The sequence below is a fragment of the Molossus molossus genome, unplaced genomic scaffold (genome assembly GCF_014108415.1).
Source record: "Molossus molossus isolate mMolMol1 unplaced genomic scaffold, mMolMol1.p scaffold_m16_p_22, whole genome shotgun sequence".
NCBI lineage: Eukaryota > Metazoa > Chordata > Mammalia > Chiroptera > Molossidae > Molossus > Molossus molossus.
In genome coordinates this window covers 21,281,955-21,304,293 of record NW_023425358.1, presented here as the reverse complement: position 1 = coordinate 21,304,293, position 22,339 = coordinate 21,281,955, and the positions used below count along the sequence as shown (strand labels likewise).

Genomic DNA, 22,339 nt, shown 5'->3' with positions numbered 1-22,339 from the left:
CTCTTGGGGACTTTGAAGTCCCTTTCCTCTCCTTTATCTGAGCTAACTTTTGATCTCTTAAAGAAATAATTAAAAGGTATGGGACAGGGCCCTGGCCAGTGTGGCTCAGCTTACTGGAGCATCATCCCAATGTGCCAAGGTTACGGGTTTGGTCCCCGGTCAGGGAACATACAAGAACCAACAAACAGCCCTGGCTGGAGTGGTTCAGTGGATTGAGTGTCATCCCATGAACTGAGAGGTCCCAGTTCGATTTCTAGTCAGGGCACATGCCAAGGTTTTGGGCTTGGTCTCCAGTGGGGGGTGTGCAGGAGGCAGCTGATCAATGTGTCTCTCTCACATTGATGTTTCTCTCTCTCTCTCTCCCTTCTTCTCTAAAAATATTTTTAAAAAATTTTTTTTCTTTATTGGTTTTTTAGAGAGAGAGGAAGGGAGAGAGAGATAAAGAAACATCTATGAGAGAGAACATCGATTGGCCACCTGCATGCCCCCGCAATGGGGATCAGGCCCACAACCTGGGCTGGTACCCTGACCAGGAATCGGACCAGCGACCTCATGGTGCATGGGTTGGCACTCAACCACTGAGCCACACCGACCAGGCTAAAAACACATTTTTTAAAAAAAGAACCAACAAATAAATGTATAAATGGGTGAAACAACAAACTGATTTCTCTCTCAAAAAACTAATTAAAAAAAAAAGCAAGCGATGGAGAAGGGGCAGGGTAAAGACTGGGCTTCTGCTCTAAGGACCATCAGCCAATTCCCTTGCTCCCTTCTTCTCTCCTGTATATGTAGGCACCTTCTCCACATCCATCCCCAACACACACACAAAATGAATAAGCTCCTGATGCCTGGTGTTGCCAAAAAGTCAGTGATTCAAAAGATTAGGGCCCTGGCCAGTTTGGCTCAGAGGTTGGAGCGTCGGCCTGCGGACCAGAGAGTCCCAGGTTCAGTTCCCACTAGGAGCATGTACCAAAAAAAAAAAAATTTAGCCCTGGCTGGTTTGGCGCAGCGGTTGGAGCGTCGGCCTGCGGTACTGAGAGACCCGGGTTCGGTTCCTGCTAAGGGCACGTACTTCGGTTGCAGTTTGTCCCTGGCCCTGGTTGGTCGTGCGGGTGGCAGCCACTCGATGTGTCCCTTCACATCGATGTTTCTCTCTCTCTGTTCCTCTCTCTCCCTCCCACTCTATCTGAACAAAAAATGGAAAAATGTCCTCGGGTGAAAAAAAAAAAGATTAGGAACCCTGGCAGCAGGCAGAGCTTTCTCCCTCTACCCTTGCCTGTCTGGATGTGTCATCCTCCCTGGATCCACACAGCCGTCTTACACCCAACAGATCTAACCTTGACTTTGCCTCTACTTACAACCCACTACCCCACCTCCCAAAGGCCTTTTTTGCAACTGATACCAGTTTTCTCCAGAATCAATAAGACTTCTCCCTCCAGTGGACCTCACTAAGCTCTGTTCTATTCTGCCTCCCGGATGTCCTTTTTCTCCTCAGCAGCACAACCAGTTTCTCACCTTCAAAGCCACAAAGAAGCACTAGCCTCCTATGTGGCTTCCTGTCACCACCCTCCCCAACCACATGCTGCCAGTTAACCTTATTACCAGATAGCTTCCCACCCTGCTTCAAGCTCAGTGAGACTCCTATGTCTCATCACAATAAGAGCTCACACTTACTTACCAAGTGCCTATAACATCCCAGGCACTGTGCTGAGTACCACCTCATATTTAATCCCCACAACCATCCTATAAGGTAAGTATGTCACTCATCTTCTTATTTATTTATTTATTCATTTATTTATTTATTTATTTCCTCACCTGAGGGCATTTTTTCGTTTTTTGTTCAGATAGAGTGGGAGGGAGACAGAGGAGGAGAGAGAGAGAAACATCGACGTGAAAGAAACACATTGAGTGGTTGCCACCTGCATGACCCAACCAGGGCCGGGGACAAACTACTATCGAGGTACATGCCCTTAGCGGGAACCGAACCCGGGTCTCTCTGGACCGCAGGCCGACACTCCAACCGCTGAGCCAAACCGGCCAGGGCGGTCTTCCCATTTTTTAGATGAGAAAATTGAGCTAGGAATAGAGCTGGGGTATGAACTGGGCAGTTCATCTCAACAACCAGCCTTTTTAGCCACCAGCTATCAATACCACTCCCCGAAGCCTGGCATTGATCCCTCCCTGATCTGGCCCCAGTTTCCACTTCTTTGTCTCCCAGAATGCTCCACTCTAACCAAACTGGCCTAATAACTGTTTCTCTAACTAAGCATGCTTGCTCTTTGCTCACTCACCCCATCCTCTCAGTCTACATTAAAATTATTAAGGGTCTTTCCCTGGGAAAATAAAATAAATTAACTGGTGATCATCCATTAATTAGATCTGAATGAGAAACCAGAGGTTGTTGTGATGAAAAACTGGACATGAAATTTCATATACATTATGCTCTGATATGTTTTTTAAAAATATACAGAGAGCCCTGGCCGGTTTGGCTCAGCGGTTAGAGCATCAGCCTGCGGTCCTGAGAGACCTGGGTTCGGTTCCCGCTAAGGGCATGTACCTCGGTTGCAGTTTGTCCCCGGTCCTGGTCGGTTGTGCGGGTGGCAACCACTCGATGTGTCCCTTTCACATCGATGTTTCTCTCTCTCTCCCTCCCACTCTACCTGAACAAAAAGTGGAAAAATGTCCTCGGGTGATGATAAAAAATAAATAAATAAATAAAAATACACAGAGAGAAAAGACTGGAAGGAAATAATCACCGAATGACTGTCTCTAAGTGCAGGAATTTGGTAACTGCTTTCCTGCTCTATATTTTATATTCTTCCAGAATTTTCTAAATTAACATAACATATATTACCTTTATTATTAGGGTTAAAATGGGGAGGAAACTATTTTAAGCAATAATTCAGCTTTGTAACTGGGCATTTGGAAGACTATGTCTTACAATCTCAAGGTGAAGAAGGCTGAGGGTGCCCAGGGTGAGCACCTCTCCATGCATGGCCCGATGCCATGAGCTGCGATTCAAAGGGCATTGTTTCCCCTGTAGCATCCCAACAAAGCTTCTGTCTCTGACTAAACCTTCCAGCCCAGTGCCTCCTGACAGGATCCAAATGCTGACATCATCCCTTTCACAATCCAAAGAGTTCTCTCTGAACTCTGCCCCCATAAGTTCTCAGCAACAATGCAAATCATGACATTTCTGAAGCAGCCCCGTCATCCCTGAGGCAAGGAACATGAGCTCGCGAGTCAGGCCTCTGTGACATAAATCCCAGCCTGGCCGCTTATTAGTCATGAGCTCTTACATTTTAACCTCAGTTTCCTTATCTGTAAACAGGGAGGTGACAGCATTTACGTCACAGGGCTGCTATGAGGATCAACTGAGACAACAAGAGGAGTGCTCAGCCCCCCAGTGAGCACTCAATAAAAGCTTAGCCATCACTGCAGCTCTTACTCTTATCACCAAAGCAAACTTCCCCATTCTTTCAACTGTTTAACACATGGCCTAATACTAAGACCCCAAGATCCTTGAGGAACCATGTGGTACATTTTTGTCTGTACTCCCCCATCGCCACCCAGGTACTTTCAGAGTTTACATGCACATATCTAAGTCATTTTCAAGCACCCCCACCCCTGCTGCTGTCATCTAGGCAGTACCTTCGAAACCTCTAGTTTGGCACGTGAGGGACATCTTTGCGCATCCCCCACAGGTCCCATGCCTTACTCACCTATCATCTTCTTGAGCAGTGATGAGTTGCCTTTTCCAAAGAGCACGCAAAGGTCCAGGATCTTTGGGATGTCAAACAGGAAGTTATTGTAGAGGATTTCTCCAAATGCAGAGGGAGAAATGAAGTGATCCTAAGGAACAGTGCAGAGAAAGGATGAGAGACTTTGTGAAAGCAGATGCATTATAAAGTAACAGCAAACTGCACTGGCTGGTTTGGCTCAGCAGTTAGAGCCTTGGCCAGAGGACTGAAGGGTCTCAGGTTTGATTCCCGGTTAAGGACACGTACCTGGGTTGCAGGTTCAAGCCCCAGCTCCAGTTGGGATTGTGCAGAAGGCAACCAATGGATGTGTCTCTCTCACACTGATGTTTCTCTCTCTCCCCTTCTCCCTCCCTTCCACTCTATCTAAAAAATCAATGGAAAAATATCCACAGGTGAAGATTAACAAAAAAAAGTAACAGCAAATGCACAAGAAACAAGAAACAACCTTCAGGTCCATCAACAGCGGACTAGATAATAAATGAAGGTCCATCCATTCTGTGGACATGTCTGAATCTCATATACTGACCTGAAGCAATACCCATTCTCCACTTTAATGTAAAAAGCAGCAAAAGTACACTATGAAAAAGAAAAAGAAAAAAACTCTGGGGGAGCCCTGGCCAGTTTGGCTCAGGTTAGAGCATCAGCCTGCGGTCCAGAGAGATCAGGTTTGGTTCCCGCTAAGGGCGTGTACCTCAGTTGCAGTTTGTCCCCGGCCCTGGTTGGTTATGCGGGTGGCAGTCACTCTATGTGTCCCTTTCACATTGATGTTTCTCTCTCTCTCTCTCTTCCTCTCTCTCCCATCCCACTCTATCTGAACAAAAAATGGAAAAATGTCCTCAGGTGAGAATAAAAAATAAAAAACAACAACTCTGGGGGAAAAAGAAAACTAAATCAGCAAAAACGATGTTGATAATTGTTTAAGTTGGGTGTTCATTATGCCTTTGTATATATTTGAAAATTTCCATACTAGCCCTGGCCGGTTTGGCTCAGAGGTTAGAGCATTGGCCTGCAGTCCGAGAGACCCGGGTTCGGTTCCCGCTAAGAGAGCGTACCTCGGTTGCAGTTTGTCCCCAGCCCTGGTTGGGTCGTGTGGGTGGCGGCCACTTGATGTGTCCCTTTCACGTCGATGTTTCTCTCTTTCTCTCTCTCCCTCCCACTCTATCTGAACAAAATATCTAAAAAATGTCCTCGAGTGAGGATTAAAAAAAAAAGAAAAAGAAAATTTCCGTACTATAACAGTTAAAAAAAAAGATCCTATTTTTAAAACAAATATACTCACACATACACACTGAAAGGGGAAAAAAGAAATTCCCTAAAGGAACATGCATCTTAACAGTAGTTATTTGTTACTACTGTTAAGGGGGAGAAAGGACTTTGTAGGTAACCTTCACTACCAACAAAATTATTTGGTAATGTTTGTGTTGTTTAGAGACAGCATTATTATTATTATTATTTTGGGTATGTGCCCCTAGTGGGAACCGAACCCGGGACTCTCTGGTCTGCAGGCCAACACTCCAACCACTGAGCCAAACCGGCCAGGGCTATTATTTTTTAAAATATGTTTTTATTGATTTTTTAGAGAGAGAGGAAGGGCGAGAAAGATAGAAACATTGATGTGAGAAACACTGATGTGACAGAAACATCGATTGGCTGCCTCCTGCATACCCACTGGGGATCGAGCCTGAAACCCCGGCATGTACCCTGATGGGGAATCAAACTGGGACCTCTCAGTCCATGGGACAATGCTCAATCCACTGTGCTACACCAGCTGGGCAGTATTATTATTGTTGTTGTTATTATTTATTGATTTTAGAAAGAGGAAGGGAGAGAGAAAAAGTGGGAAACACTGATGTGAGAGAGAAACATCCATCAGCTGCCTCCCACATGTGTCCCAACTGGGGATCAAACACACATGCAACCTGGGTATGTGCCCTGATTGGGAGTGGAACCCAGCACCTTTTGGTGTGCAAGATGATGCTCCAACCAAGTCACACCAGCCAGGGCAGCTGCATTATTATTTTTTAAATCAGGGGTAAAAAAGTAAAGGTTTTAAAAAGCACATACAAGTTCCTTTCAAATATCAGAATCAGTGTTTTCACCCTCTGACGCACAAGAAAAGGCAGAGTCACGCGTCAACTGGCAAAGGGCCCTTGGCTCCCATTGATGAAAACACTGGGTGTAATGCAGACCGACCCAGTGAATTAGAGGATAAGGGAGGTGGCACAGATTTCTTCCCCAACAGTGGGAATAAAGGCAGAGAAGAGACAAAGAGGAAACTCAATACTTCCACAGCCTTCCTTCCCAGGGATAGAGAGTCCAGCACAGAGGTGTTAGGTGTCGGTGGTGACCTATCATGGGATCAAGGACTTACTTTGGATTCCTTGTGAGTGGACATGCGGAGGAAGGTGAGAAAAACGCTTCGATGGAGGCGCTTCTGCATGTCAACAACCTCGGGGGCTGGGGCCACCCACTCGTCGAACTTTCGGGGGACATAGTGCAGGTAGGAGTCCAGGCACTTCTGCAGGGTCTCATCGAAGATAACCTAAGCCAGGCAACAGAGGAGAGCAAGGATTTGTTAACGACACACAAGGGCTTGTGGGTGGACTGCACAGGGGCCACATCAGCCCTGGCCAATGGTAAACACTCCAACCCCAAGGGACTAAGAAGGTGTGAATGAGTGAGGGCTAAACACAAGTTTCTAAAAATGACACATTGGAAGGTGTTGTATAACATCAATTGTGATACAAGACAGAGCAGTCCAAACCACAATTTGTTGTTAAGGATCCAGTGAAAAAAGTAGAGAGAAAAGCATCTCCTAGGGGGAGAGAAACAACAGAAACCAACCAAACAGCATGTTATGTGCTTTGTCTTAGCGTTAATTTTGATAGAATGTTACCTGGCACCAGAATTTATCGTGAGGCAAGGCCAGGAGCCAGTCGAGGTCATTGGCTACGAAGGTGGCGCGCTCCAGGTACTCCTCCACTAGGGCGGGAATGTTGTCTTTAGGGGGCGGTTTGTATAACACAAAATACCGGTCTGCCTTCTGCTCGGGGTGCTACGGATCCAAAAACCACGTGTTAACGTGGCAGAGGTTAGTCAGCAAGGGCCCATTTGCCAACCCACAGCAATGACAACACTTGGCTGTTCCAACCGGTAACCCTCCAAGGAGCTTTTAAGCATAAAGAACCAAGTGTCTCTAACAAAGGGGCTTGGTTGCACCCAGGGAACAACACTAGGAGGGCATTAAAAACCATGTTTTTGGAGAATATTTAATGACATGGGGAAAGGTTAAGGAAAGAAAAACCTCTCTATTTAATATAATCAGTTTGGGGATTTAAAAAAAAGTAGATAGATGGATAGATAGATAGATAGATAGATAGATAGATAGATTTAACCCATTCACATATTGGTACAGGCTAAAAAAAGCTGTGTGTAGGGAACAATGCTCCAAAGCTGATAGTGGTCATTTCTGGTGGGAGGATTTTGACTTGAATATACTTTCCAATGAAAAAAATAATAAACATGTATTCTTTTTAAAAATTATTTAATTATACACGTGAGAGGTGAGTATCTTTTTTTTCAAAAATTTACAACACTACAGAGAAGGTGAGTTGCCTGGGACCACAATCCCAGTCCTATGTCCTTCCATCCGGTGAGTGGTGAGTATCCTTGCAGACCTTTCCTAGGCATTTATGTTAAAATATACCCATATAAGGTGTTTGTTTAGATGTTTTCATCTTTCTCACAAAAATGATATTATTCTGTATGTATCATGCTATATCCTTTTTATAATCAGGAAAAAAAAACCCTCAGTAATTTTTTTTTTTAAAGAAAAGATGCTAGTCGAGTAATTGCAGGTCTTGGCTCAGAATCACAAGTTCTCTCTTCCAACCCCTACCTTGCCATGAACAAACCTCACTTTGTTCACCATATAGAAAAGACGATGAGCCCTGGCCGGTTTGGCTCAGCGGTTAGAGCGTCGGCCTGCGGTCCTGAGAGACCCGGTTCGGTTCCCGCTAAGGGCGCGTACCTCGGTTGCAGTTTGTCCCCGGCCCTGGTGGGTTGTGCGGGTGGCAGCCACTCGATGTGTTCCTTTCGCATCGATGTTTCTCTCTCTCTCTCTGTTCCTCTCTCTCCCTCCCACTCTACCTGAACAAAAAATGGAAAAATGTCCTCGGGTGAGGATTAAAAAAAAAAAAAAACAAAAGAAAAGACGATGAGCTCAGTTTTATCCTCTGACTACATACAGGCTGCTTTCTCCAAGGGAAATGGTAATAGGAGGAAGACCAGGCAACATCTCAGCTGTTATCAACCACAATCTACCTACTTCCAGGTCTGTCAGTCCAGGAGGGACAGGAAAATCATGTCTGATTGTCAGTCTCCTTGAGAACCACTATGCCTCCCTACTGCCTAATTCAAGTTTTCAAACTGTGGAGTCTTTGGGTTCCATAAAAATTCCTTGGGGGACACCTATTGAATGGGTCTTCAGAACCCTTCCCATTTAAATTAGAATTTATACAGTAGAGTTCCAGATACAAATCTTTTGAAAAAAGAATCCTACTGACTGAAGCAAGTTCAAAACTACTCTCTAAGGCCTAAATTCATCTCCTTGGTTTCCTAGCTCCCCCACAACTCTATCTGTGGACATCTCACCTTTTAGGTCATTTCTCAGGCCAGGCTTCTCACCCATCCCCCACTCTGAAACAAACACACACACCCCCACCACCCCACCACCCCAAAATTCTACTTTCCTTACAACCCTACAAACATTGACTGGCACCCTGCTGTGCCAAGTGTGGTGGGCACATTGAAGAAAAGCATCTGTGCTCACAGAGATCACGCTCCAGAGGAGGAGATGCACATCTAAGCCATCAAGTGAGCATAAAACAGAGCAAATGACAGCTCGAACCTGGCAAAGGGACCATGGGAGTGCAAAAGGGGATTAACTGTGCTTGGAGGATAAGGGACAGCTAGCTTTCCAGAGCAGGCAGCATCTGAGCTGGGCCTTGGAGAATGAGAAAGGTTTTTAGAATAAAGAAACAGTTATTTTTATGTAGGCCTCAAAATGGGCCATAAAAAGAAAAGGCACAGATTACACTGGGTGGTAAGAGATGGATTCAGAGGGAGAGCACTGGAATGATGAAAATAAAAGCCACCACTTATTGAGGACCTGCCCTGTGCCGGCTGCTGAGTAGGTATGTTTCACAGCCTTTCTTCTTATTTTTTAATTTTTTTGTTAATCCTCACCAGAGGATATTTTTCTATTGATTTTTAGATAGAGTGGAAGGGGGTGAGAGAGAGAGAGGAACATCAATATGAGACACATCAGTTGGTTGCCTCCTGCACACACCCTGACCAGGGCCAGGGATCGAACCTGTAACCTAGGTATGCGCCCTTGACTGGGAATCAAACCTGAGACCCTTTAGTGTGCAGGCCAACGCTTTAACCACTGAGCAACACTGGCCAGGGCCACAGTCTTTCATTTTTATCTACAACAACAATTTAAAAGGTTTACAGAGGAGGAAATAAAGACTCAGTAAGCTTCAGGAACTTGGCCAAGGTCACAGGGCTAAGGAAGCAACTGAGGCAGGATTTGAACCAAAGCAGACCTATTAACTGACCTATGGTACCCACATGCCATCCTGGTCTCACCGTTTGTCCTTTTGACCCCATCCCTGACCTCACCTCCTCCACGAAGTCTCCCCAACTCCCACCCCTGACTAGATTAGTTCACTTGGACCTGCACCTGCACCTACACTCTGTGCTTCCCCGACTGTAGCACTTGAATTGCCTCAAAGGTGCTTTCATGACAGTGGTTGCCAGGATGAGGAGAGAGGAAGGGATGAATTACAGAGTGGCACAAATAAACTTTTGGAAGTAGTAGAAATGTTCAATATCTCGATTACGGTGATGTGGTGATGGATTCGTGGGTGTATACAGATGTCAAAATCAATCCAATTGTATATTTTAAATGTGTGCAGTTTATTGTCCTTCAATGATACTCTAATAAAGTTACATAAAAAGGAAGGGCCTGCCCTGGCCGGTTTGGCTCAGCGGTTAGAGCGTCGGCCTGCGGTCTGGAGAGACCCGGGTTCGGTTCCCGCTAGGGGCACGTGCCTCGGTTGCAGTTTGTCCCCGGCCCTGGTTGGTTGTGCGGGTGGCAGCCACTCGATGTGTCCCTTTCACGTCGATGTTTCTCTCTCTCTCTCCCTCCCACTCTATCTGTACATAAAATGGAAAAATGCCCTCGGGTGAGGATAAAAAAAAAAAAAAAAAAAAAAAAAGGAAGGGCCTGCCTACCCTGTCTACCCCCAATAGACTATAGGTCTCCGGAGGAAGTCTGAGCCTTGCTTACCCCATTCCCAGTAACTAGACTAGTGCCTGGCATCCAGCAGACTATCCATATACATTTGCTGGCTGGATAAAGGAATGAAGGGAGGTATGAAGGACCAGATACTGCCAAGGTCTTTGAAGAACCTTGAATGCCAAGCTCAAGAGTAGGGACTTTATTTAGTAGGTAAGGGGGGCCATGGAAGATTTCAGGACAGGGAACAGCAGGCCCCAGCTATATCTTCCACCCTTCAAACCTGGCTTAGGTCCCACTTCCTTCATGAAACGTTTTGAACATTCTCTGCCCATTAAACTTCTGTTTATCTTGATAAGAAACCATTTTCTAACATTCTCCAAATGCTCCACTTAAATGAGTCTTGTCTTCCCTACAAGCTCATTCTCCCATTCTGGTCCAAGACTTTCTTTTGGATCGTCAATAACACTAAGTATGCACTGTGCACACAGTAGCTACTCAATAAACATTAGCTTGATCCATCACCCTACAAAGGCAGTATGGTGGCAGTCCCTTGGCTAGAGAACTTCTTGTCCCATGTTAGGACTAAAGAGACAAATACAGGGTGGATATATACCTCAGGGCAATCTTTCAATAGCTTCCAGTGGCCGGGAGGGTAACCCTCTTCAGCATGGCCCAAAAGACTGCTCCTCAATCAGGCAGCTGTTTCCCTCAGCTCATACCTCTTCCCACTCTACTCCCCATTCAATGCTTCTGTCACTATCACTGTTATGATCACCACCATCATTGAGTGCTTACTATGTTCTAGGCACTTCATGGCCACCACACAAAGTTGGTTCTATTATTACCCTTTTTAGATGCTGAGGCATGGAGAGGTTATGCAACTTGCCCAAAATCACACAGTCAAGTATGTATGAGACTTAACTCAAAGCTTGAGAGATACTGTTTTCACCTCAAGTGACTGACTGGTGGTTGGTGTAAGAGTCAGGCTCTCTCAAAACAGCATACTCGGGTCCTCCTGCTGGGTCTACTCTTTTCCCATTGCTCTGCCTGGCTGGTGCTTATTCATCCTTCAATATCCAATTCAGGACCTCCCTCCTTCAGCAAGCCTTCCCTGGCTTCTCATGCCCTCTCATTACTCCCAAGACTTCCCTGCTTCCATACACCCTTTCAGTCTGGATCAGCATCCTGGACTTCCTTGTATTACAACACTGATCACGCTGTAGACAATCTACTGGTCTGCTTTTCTCTCAGACCATAGGCCACTCAAGGGCAGGAACCATGTCTTTTTTCTTTGTAGCTCCAAACCCCATCACAATGGCTGGCTGGGGTCCTTGACTCATTTAATAAAATTTTCCTGGCACTGGGAAACCAGAATGAAGAGAAGGCACCAGGTCCCTACTCTCATGGAACCCACAGTCTAGCAACCCAGGTGTTCAGTATGAGTGGAAGGACTAAGGTAGAAAATCAGACCCAACCACTCAAGGAACCAGTCTCCACCAGTACTGTCCAACAGAACTTTCTGCAAAAATGAAACTGCTCTATACCTGCGCAGGCCACCACTTACCACATGGGGCTATTTTAATTTAACAACTAAAATTAAAATAAATATCCAGTTCCTCAGTTGAACAACCCACAGTTCAGGTGCTCAATTGCTACATTCGGCAAATGGCTACCATATTGGACAGAACAGTTCTAGATTTTCTGATAAATATCTTCCTTATATAAAAAGGTTATATAAAAAAAAAAAAAAAAAAAAAAACCCTGGCCAGTTTTGCTCAACGGTTAGAGCATTGGTCTGTAGACCAGAGAGACCCAAGCTCGATTCCCACTAAGAGCACGTACCTCTGTTGCAGTTTGTCCCCGGCCCCGGTTGGAATTTTGTGGATGGCAGCCAGTCGATGTGTCTCTCTCACATTGATGTTTCTCTCTCTCTCTTCCCCCCTCTCTCCCTCCTGCTCTATCTGAAATGCAAAAATGTCCTCAAGTGAGGATTGAAAAAAAAAGGAACACGAGGTTTTATAGCAGAAAGGTTAAGGGTATGAGCTCTAGGGTCAGCCTAACTGAATTCTCATCCTGGCTCCCCTAATTTCCTAGTTCTGTGACCTTGAACTCTCAGTTTCATCTGTAAAATTCAGACAACCAAAATACCTACTCATAGGGCTATGGTGCAGCTTGAAAGAGATAATTCAGGTGAAGTGTTTAGAAAGGTCTGGCCCAGAGCGTGTGCTCTATGAGTGCTAAATACTGTTATTAGAGAATAATTAGGAAGTAATAGGAAGCCATCAGAAAGCAGGAAATAAAACACCAAGCTCTTGTTTCCCACGACTTTACTCAAGCCCCCAGAAAATACTTCCTCCCACCTTGTTCAGGTAAGCTCATATTCTTGGGAAAAGAGCAAGTGGGTACAGGGACTCTAGTCCCTGTATCTGTCTCCTTCTTTAGCAGCCTGGCACCTCTCGGTGGCTCTAATCTCACTCTGCAGCTGGTAATAGGCATGCTCAGAGCCGCCTCATTTTTCAGTCTGTATGTGGTGCTTCTTAGCCCATTGAGATAAAAGACGGCTGAACCTCTGAAATCGGTGTCCCCCCCAACCCCCAAGTGTGGATAGCAGCTGAGATAGCTCTGAAAAAGGCCTACCTGAAACCTGAATACCTGCAGGGTCAAATACCCAAACCCGGCTTTGGGATGAATTCATTCCTGGGCCAGCTCAGGCTAGTCAGAACTGCCCTCAGACTGTGATTGAAAATGAAATGCTTTGGGGGAAGGTGTGGGGTGGTGACATGGAAAATACTACTCAAATTCAAGGTGCTGCTTGAAACAGAAACTTCTACACTGGGCCTAGAAGTAATATAGTGTCACAGTTACTGAATTACTGACTGTGGCCCTGAGTTCATTCTTGGAAGATAAAGAAGGAATTTACTTTCCACTTTTGAAATTGCAAGAATGATAATATCGGGCTGAACGGCCTCAAGGCACCGGCTCACCAGGGCTGGTGAAGTCCTCAGCTTTCCTGTCTTCAGGTCCTTGTGGGTGATCTGGAGTTGGTCCAGGGGCAGAGCTGGCATTGTGCTTCGTGTCCCTCCTGAAAGGAATATGGATGGGAAGAAGAGAGCAGACACATAGGCTCTTGGTGGCAAGGATCTGCTCTGGGGTTGATCCCAGAAGCTGCAACCTCTGGCCTCAGGGGGCTCCTGATTTGGGCTTAAAAGGCCTGGTTCCTGTACCTACTAATCCAAACTACAGTGACTTTTTTTTGTCTAAAGCAATTTTCAACTCAGGAGGAACACACTCCCCATGGGACCCCTGATATACTCCCACCCACTTTGAATACTAGTTAAAATTACCTAGATTATCTGTATTATGGCTCCAGCTCCGTGTCCTCCTTGGCCTGTGAGCTCTGTGAAGACAGTGCTCAGGCTCTCATTCTCTTGCTAACTTTCCCATGACCAGCACTGGCTGGTAGAGAGGTGGCCTCATCAAATGTTTGATGAACAACTGAACAGGATACTTTTCTTATAACTCTAACTAGATTTTGAGTTTTTTGAGGGTTGAAGCCATGGGCCTTTTCTCACTTATAGAGTGTGTTAAGATTTTACAACCTCTCTAGGCTTCATGGAAGAAGGACATGGATGAACATAAGGACCAAGGAGGATGACAGAATTCACAGAAACTTGCCAATGCATACTCCTTTCTATAGAGACCCAAATCGGCATCAGCGTCAGTGAGTGGAAGACCCCAGGCCTTCTTTCTCCCATCTAATGCTCTTTTCACAATACCATTTGGCCTGACCCACAGGAGGGCCATGCATATTGGCTGCATCATGAAATGAAGTGAATTAGACCCTTTAAAAAACATAAAAGGTCAGCACAGTCTCAATGAAGACATATCAAGGCCAGGATGAGGAAACCATTATCTCCTGAGCCCTCACAGGTAAGCATGGTCAGCCATAAGTTACATGGGTTAGATATGTATATATGGGTGTCCATATCTCTGATATTAGGCCAGGGCCTGGTGTTAGAAAGACACACTGATAAGTCAGGGTCTCTGCCATGAGAAAGCAAACATCCAAAAATAGTGACAAAAACCATAAAAGCAACATGTGTTGGCAACTCTTCTAAGTGCTTTTCTCAGCATTAATTCACTTTACACATGTTAACTCACTTTACATGTAATAATGTTTATAAAAACTCTAAGGTTGGTTCTATTATTATCTTCATTTTACTAATAAGGAAATAGAGGCTCAGAGAAGACAAGAAACTTGCCCAATGTCATACAGTTAGTAGTTGGGGAAGCCGACTGGTTCTTAACCATTTACTGTACTGAGTGTACTATAGTGTTGTGCTTGAGGGGTGTGTGGCTGTCAGGAAAGCATTTCTAGAGAGCCTAAAGGATCAGGAGAGCCTGAGTTGTCTTGACAGGAAACTGGACAGGGAAGAAGAAAACAGTAGAGAAAACAGCAAGAGCAAAAGTAAGGAGGTGGGAAGCAGCTTGGTACATAAGGAACTTTGCTTGGTTCATGGGCTGCTTTAAAGACTGAAGATATTCATCTTAGAGGAGTATAAACAGAGAGGACCAGTCTGTCTAGTCTTTAAAGCCTGTTCCAGCTCTAGAATCTCAGTGGATCAGACACATTGTCCTTGTACACATTAAGTGGCCTGAAAAAAAAAAATCACAAGGTTGGAATGAGTTTTAATCTTTCAGTTTTGCAAAATGTTGATAATATCCTCTGTTGCATGTACATTATCTCTACTTGAGTCACTATTTGACATGTCTCATAATAGCTAAGGATGACAAAAATTATTATGCTCGGATGTCCAAAGAGAGACCCTGTGCTCAAGGCAAATGTGTTAGTAGCTAAGATGAAACTGAAGCCCAGCAATTCTGCCATGGCACTGGGGTCTCTTGTGTTGAACATGCTAAAAATACTTATTTCCTAACCCTCACCCTGTACCCCATCAATGCTGAGAAGGCAAGTGGAAACATCGGTGGTCTTCTTACCAATGCAGAAGTTTAAATGACTATAGGCCCAGTCCTTTCCTTGCTTACCTTCCAAAGATGGTAATGGGAATGTCTGTGTGGAGACCTAGGGTAGGGAAAGAATCATAGGAGGAGGCGGCTCTCCTTCCTTTAAATTCTAGGCCGTGAGTCCAGGTTTAGACAAGTAATGACAGCATCTACTTTCAGAAAAAATCTTCTCCTACAAGCCAGGGCCTGTAAGGGCAGTTCAGACCCAAGCTGGTGCAGTGGTTGAAAGAGAGCTTTATAGTTCTGCAGCTGGGTTCAAATCCTGGCTCTACCTTTTCCTATCCATGTTGAGACCTTGAGATAGTTCCTTAACTTCTCTAAGCCTTGATTTCCTCATCTGTAAAACTTGGATGACAAAAGTACATAATCCCTCAGGGTTGATGTGAGAAGTAATCAATGCTAAGTGTTCAACACAGGATTTGGTATATAATAAGCACTCAATAAAGTTTACTTATCATTCAAGCCCCAACCATAGGCAGAGCACTTTGGGTTTCTTCATTTACTCAGCAAACTGTCAATACATTCTGGGTCCTGGGCAAGTAAATGACTCTCATTCGCTGTGGTTACAGCTATAAAAGGAAATTTCCAAAACAAGAACAGCAGAGAAAGGGAGAATGTCACAGAGATAGTGACCTATAATGTGGCTGTTAAAGGATAGTAGGAAAAAATGGGAAGGAAGGGCATTCCAAGCAAAGAGCAAGTATGAGCAAAGGCTCAGAGCCTGTGGTTTCGAAAGAAGTGTAAGACATTAGTATGGTTGGAAATACAAGGTCAGGGAGGGGATGACTGAAGTGGAGAGAAGATGTTGGATAGGAAAGATGGGGCCAGTTTTTTAAAAAGCTTTGAATGCTGTGCTAAAGATTTTGGCCTTTCATCTGAAGGCAGTAAGGAGCCATTTAAGTAGAGGAGAGACATGATCAGAAAGAGAAGACAATAACCTGGTGGCAGGAAAGACCTCCTAGGAACCACTGGAGAGCATAGACATTGTTAATCATCTCATTCATCTACTCAAAAATTTCTGAGCATCTCTTATCCAGGCACTGAGGCTTGGAGAATATAAAGTGAGCAAATAACAGGTCTAGTCCTGCCCTTCATAGAACTTATAGTCTTTTTTTTTTTTTATCCTCACCCGAGGACATTTTTCCATTTTTTGTTCAGATAGAGTGGGAGGGAGAGAGAGGAACAGAGAGAGAGAGAGAGAGAAACATCAATGTGAAAGGAACACATCGAGTGGCTGCCACCTGCACAACCGACCAGGGCCGGGGACAAACTGTAACCGAGGTACGGGCCCTTAGCGGGAACCGAACCTGGGTCTCTCAGGACCGCAGGCCGACGCTCTAACCGCTGAGCCAAACCGGCCAGGGCAGAACTTATAGTCTTTAAGGGAAAGACAGTTAGTAATCAGATAGCTATATAAATAAGTAAAACTTGCCCTGGCCAGTTTGGCTCAGCAGTTAGAGCATCGGCCTGTGGTCCAGAGAGACCCGGGTTCGGTTCCCACTAAGGGCACATACCTCGGTTGCAGTTTAACCCAGGCCCTGGTTGGGTCGTGCGGGAGGTGGCTACTCGATGTGTCCCTTTCTCTCTCTCTCTCTCTTCCTCTCTCTCCCTCACACTCTATCTGAACAAAAAATGGAAAAGTGTCCTCAGGTGAGGATTAAAAAAAAAAATGTAAATAAGTAAAACTCAACACTGTTATGTATGTGCTATGTAGGTAAGGTCCATGGAGCTATGACAGAGAGGACTGACTTGACAGAGAAAGGTTGTCCAGAAAGATTTGAGTTTTCATCTAAAGTATGAGCAGAAATTAACTAGGCAAAGAATTAACTTGACATTCCAAAAGGATAAAGACAATGATCATGACAATATATGTGCTCACCACTGCAAGCCCAGGGCCAAGCAGGACGGCAAAGACAAAAGTTAGGAAAGTGCTTTCTTTAGAAGGGGAGCTCAGTGCAAGCACCAATTTCTCTAAGGCAGTGGTTCTCACCTTCCTAATGCTGCAACCCTTTAATACAGTTCTTCAAGTTGTGGTGACCCCCAATATAAAATTATTTTCGTTGCTACTTCATAACTGTAATTTTGCTACTGTTATGAATTACCATCAGAAATATGTCTTTTCCGATGGTCTTAGGCGACCCCTGTGAAAGGGTGTTGACCCCCAAAGGGGTCGAGACCCACAGGTTGAGAACCGGTGCTCTAAGGCCTGGGTGCATTCTAAGGCCTGGGTGCATTGCCAGGCTACTGCTGCATCAGTTTCTCTGACTGTCATCACCCTTCTGGTCTCAATTCATGATTACTCTCTTCAAAGACTTTACAGACTATCCTATCAGACTATCCTATCTAAAGTATTCACTCCCCTCGTTACGTCATATCTTTAATTATCTTGTGCATGTATCTGTCATTGACTGTCTCCTCCCACTAGACTGTACACTCCATGAGGGCAGGAGCCTTGTCTGTCTTGTTTCGTTTGTATCCGCAGTGCTTAGATCTGTGCCTGGCACAGGAGAAACTAGACATATATTTGTTGAACTAATGAACGAACCCTGAGGAAACTGAACGATTCACGGTACCCTTATCCCAGGGTGAGGGTGCGAGGACCATGACTCGTTCCAGTCACTCTGGGGCCGAGGCTCGAACCTGAGACTTCCTGGCCTCGGTGGGGTAGGGTGGCGACTCACGGCTCCTGGGGCAGCCTTGGCCCGGTTGTGGAGACAGAGAGACCCGAGGCAGCCTGAGGCACGACCGCGGCTCCACCCAGGCCTGGTGCCCGCATCCGGCAGAGCCCAGCCACACACTCACCTCAGCGGCTCCACTAGCACCGTGCCGCCGCCGCCCCCGCCGCTGCGGTCCACGGTGACAGCTCCCAGAGAGCTGGCACTTCCGGGGTCAAACGGCGATTCCGCAGGCACTGACAGGAAGCCTCGACCCGGCCCCGCCCCGGCGCCAACTGCCGCTGGGAAGCCAGGCTCTGGGCCACGCCCCTATCGTAAGACTCCGCCCTCACAAGAAACCAGTCCGACTGTAACCACGCCCCCATACCCTCTACCTTCTTGCTTTAGGCAGAATGGATGGAAGGTGAACCAGGAATAGGTTGTGATTCCACATCTTGAAAAATCCAAGTATAACACTCGGCTTCTCCGAATCCCACTCTTCCATCTCTTTCTCACCTTCTCATTGTTTTACAAGTTTGTTTATTTGTTTGTTTTATCCTCACCTGAGGACATTTTTCCATTTTTTGTTCAGATAGAGTGGGAGGGAGAGAGAGGAAGAGAGAGAGAGAGAGAGAGAGAGACATCAACGGGAAAGGGACACATCGAGTGGTTGCCACCCTCACAACCTCCGGGGACAAACTGCAACCGAGGTACATGCCCTTAGCGGGAACCAAACCTAGTCTCTCCAGACCGCAGGCCCACGCTCTAACCGCAGAGCCAAACCGGCCAGGGCTCGTTTTACAAATTTCATACAGAAAAATTTTAACAAGTCAAAAGCATAAACATGATGTTGAACGAAAAAAAAGCAGGCGAAGTAGTACAGACTTACATAGGAAGTTCTAGATCAGGCAAAACTAATGAGTAGTGATGGGGTTAAGATGGCGGTTACCTTTGGGGCTGGTAACTTGTGGGGGCCACAAGTAGAGACATTCCCTGTCCTCATCTTGGGGTAGCTACATAGATGTATTCATACTAGAAAAGTCATCAAAAACATTTTTTTTTAATTAGGAAGGCTGTGTATATAACTATCTTAGGAATAGAATCCATTTTTTCCACAGACTGTTTCAAGTGGTGTAGTCTGGCTATGAATCAGAATCATCACAGAAAGCTGGTTAAAAATACACATCTCTGGCTTCATCTCAGTGCCTGGCACACAGTAAGGATTTGAAAACCACCACCATTATTATCACGAGGGTGTTATGGAAGCCCAGTACCCTCCTGGTGCCAGGTCCTGCAGTATGCACTAGGGCTACAAGGAATGACAAGCACAGTGCCTGTCCTCCAGAAGCTTACAAGGTAGGGGGTGGGTAGCAAAAAAAAACAAAAACAAACAGCTGCCCTGGCTGGTTTGGCTCAGTGATTAGAGCATTGGCCTGCAGTCAGAGGTCCCGGGTTCGGTTCCCGCTAAGGGCATGTACCTCGGCCCCAGTTGTGGTCATGTGGGTGGCAACCACTCGATGTGTCTTTCTCACACTGATGTTTGTCCCTCTCTCGTCCTCCCTCTCTCCCTCCTGCTCTATCTGAAGATACATGCTATGAGGTAATGTGATAAATACAGGATGCTGAGGAATTAGGGGAAATGGGCTCTGAATCAGAAATGAAATTGGATCCTGTATGAGTTATGTAATGCTGCCTAACAAATTACCACAGACTTTGCAGCTTATGACAACACACATTTATTACCTCACATCTTCTGTGAGTCAGGAATCTGGCATGGCTTAGCTGGCTGCTCTGCAACAGGGTCTCCCACAAGGCTGCAATTGAGGTGTCACCCAGGGCTGGAGTCTCATCTGAAGGCTCATCTGAAGAAGGATCTGTTTCCAAGCTTATGTGGCTGTTGGCCAAATTCAGTTCCCTGAGGGTTGTTTGACAGAGGGCCTCAGTTCCAGCTGGATTTTGGCCAAAGGCTACCCTCAGTTTTTCACATGGGCTTCTCCACTGTGGCAACCTGCTTCTTCAAAGCATTCCAGCTGAGAAGACAATAGGGTGAGTCTGCTAACAAGACAGAAGTCACAATCCATATATCCTAATCATGAAAACGGCATCATCTTACCATGTTCTGTTTGCTATGAGCAAGTCACAGGTCCTGCCCACACCATGCAGAGGGGACTTACACAAGAGCATGAATTCTAGGAAGTAGCAATCTCTAGGGGACATCTGAGAATCTGCTTGCCACAGATACTTAGAGAACATTCATAAACCCCAGAACTTTAATCCATCCCAGGCACTGAACTAAGTATTTTACATATTTTATCTCCTTGACTCTTTATAAGCTTTATAAGAAGTATAAACTATTATTATTCCATTCTATAGTGAGGTTTAGAGACTAGACCAGTGTCACAGAGCTTGTAAGTAGGTAGAGTAGGGATTTGAACACAGCTCTGTCTGGCTCCAGAGCTTGGCCTCATAATCTACATACCAGGGGCCTGCCCATCCTCCACGAGGCACGGTTGGGAGTCTCAAGTGCTGGAAGAATTCTGCAGCCAAATGCTGCAAGCCGCCTCAGAACAGTGGATATTTCCCTTTATTGCTGTCACTTTTCAGAGAAACCTGATTATCCACTGATATGAAAGGGACAGAAAAAGTGCCGGAAAACACCCCACCCCCCCCCATCAGGTTTTTAAAATTTTTTTTCTTTATTGATTTTAGAGAGAGAGAGGAAGGGAGAGGGAAAAAGAGAGCTAGAAACATCAATGAGAAAAAAAACATTGATTGGCTGCCTCCTGCATGCCCCGCACTGGACATTTGGCCCACAACCTGGGCATGTGTCCTGATTGGTTATCGAACCTGCGACCTCTTGGTGCATGGGTCAACACTCAACCACTGAGCCACACCAGCCGGGCAGGATTTTTGTTTGTTTGTTTGTTTTTGTTTTATTCTGGTACCACACATATTGAGCAAACAGAAACTATAATCTTCATCTTAGTGATAGGTTGGAAGGAAATCATGTGTAGCAGCCTTTGGTACAGAGAAAACTTAAAACAGGACTTGGGCAAAATGTATGGATTGGTTTTGTCTTTCTCTATGGGTGTTAATATCACTGTGGTTTTGGAGCTAAATAACATGACCACAAATAACAAAGCATCCAATAAGACATCTAAACTCTCCAAACATGTCTCCTTTTCCTCATCTGTTAAAAGGGGTCATTAAACCTACTTCATCATCATTAGGAGGCTTAATGTGAGAATATAGACAATGCCACGCCCATAGTAGGTGCTCAAGACATTTTGGTGGAGAGGAGGAAGAAAGAAAGGAAGGGAGAGAGAAAGAAAGGGACCAAGAGAGAGACTTCCTATCAGTTTGGAGTATTAACTCACATTTCTTTCATCTTTTTCTCTTCTTTGCCTGAAGAGATTAATAAGAAACATGAATTTCCCAAGGAAGCATCATTGTCTGGGCTAACATATGTCCAACAGGAATGAAATTAAAAAGCCATTTTAATAGGAGAAGCCTGAAATCATAGATTAGTCACAATATGGAATTTCTGGGCCTCTATTCTCTAGATTAAAAGAAAAACAACTAATTTATTTTAAGAGCAAATATATTTGGATTGGCAAAGAAGGTGAGTGTCTGTGCTGCTCATAACCAATCAATTCTAGGAATAACTAAGGAGAAAAACTGTCAATAGTTGGAGTTAGGAAATCCACATAGGAATATCTGAGCCTGAGTCCTGCCTGGCCCTGATGCCCTGAGTCACCTAAAATGAATCAGTAAACCTTTGTGCTTCAATCCTCCAGCAAGTGAGTGTTCATGAGGCACCCACGCTTGTGTTAGCTGTTGTGTGGCTCACCCAGTGTTCATTTCTTCTATTTCCCCACTAACTGTAACTTGATTACTCCTCAGAGAACCATCCCTCTTGCTTCGGTCCTCTTGGAGTAGGAAAGAGTATTTAACCAGAGTTGAGGGGTATGCAATGGTGTTAGTTATCTACCCCTGTGCAACAAATTACCCTAAAACTCAGTGACTTAAGACAATGCTGTGCACATAGTAGGTGCTCAATAAATTTTAGAGAGGAACAATGAAGGGAGGGAGGGAGAGAAGAAGGAAGAATACTTTCTGTCAGTGTTAACTCTTATATTTCCTTCATCTTTGTTTTCTCTCCTTTGCCTGAAAAGATTAATGAGGAATGTGACCTTCTAAAGGAAGCATCCTTGTCTGAGCTAACATATGTCCAACTGAAACTAGATTAAAAAGCAACTATGGCCCTGGCCGGTTTGGCTCAGCGGTTAGAGCGTCAGCCTGCGGTCCAGAGAGACCCGGGTTCCGTTCTTGCTAAGGTCACGTATCTCTGTTGCAGTTTGTCCCTGGCCCTGGTTGGGTCGTGCAGGTGGCAGCCAATCGATGTGTACCTTTCATGTTGATGTTTCTCCCTCTCTCTCTCTTTCTTTCTCTCCCTCCCACTCCATTTGAACAAAAAAATGGAAAAATGTCCTCGGGTGAGGATAAAAAATAAAAAATAAAAATAAATAAAAAGCAACTATGAATATTAATCATTTATCATCATACATGGTATCTGTGGGTTAGGGATTAAA

The 22,339-nt window shown here is 45.2% G+C and overlaps 1 protein-coding gene across 6 annotated transcripts in view; it reads right to left on the bottom strand.

Moving 5' to 3' along the window:
* Positions 1 to 19,510, bottom strand: part of ASCC2 (activating signal cointegrator 1 complex subunit 2) — a 55,030-nt gene extending 35,520 nt beyond the window's left edge. For 2 of the 6 annotated variants that reach the window (XM_036276308.1, XM_036276310.1), the window contains exons 1-5: positions 17,896 to 18,010; positions 13,053 to 13,150; positions 6,658 to 6,816; positions 6,133 to 6,303; positions 3,723 to 3,852 (exon numbers count right to left, since the gene is read on the bottom strand). In XM_036276308.1, the coding sequence (XP_036132201.1) occupies positions 3,723 to 3,852; positions 6,133 to 6,303; positions 6,658 to 6,816; positions 13,053 to 13,133 (541 nt within the window). In that variant the 5' untranslated portion in view covers positions 13,134 to 13,150; positions 17,896 to 18,010. Of the gene's footprint in view, positions 1 to 3,722; positions 3,853 to 6,132; positions 6,304 to 6,657; positions 6,817 to 13,052; positions 13,151 to 17,895; positions 18,012 to 19,490 lie in introns of those variants that run through there. The other 4 variants (XM_036276311.1, XM_036276312.1, XM_036276309.1 and 1 more) reach the window with 3 other exon arrangements.
* Between the last annotated feature and the right edge of the window lie 2,829 nt (positions 19,511 to 22,339).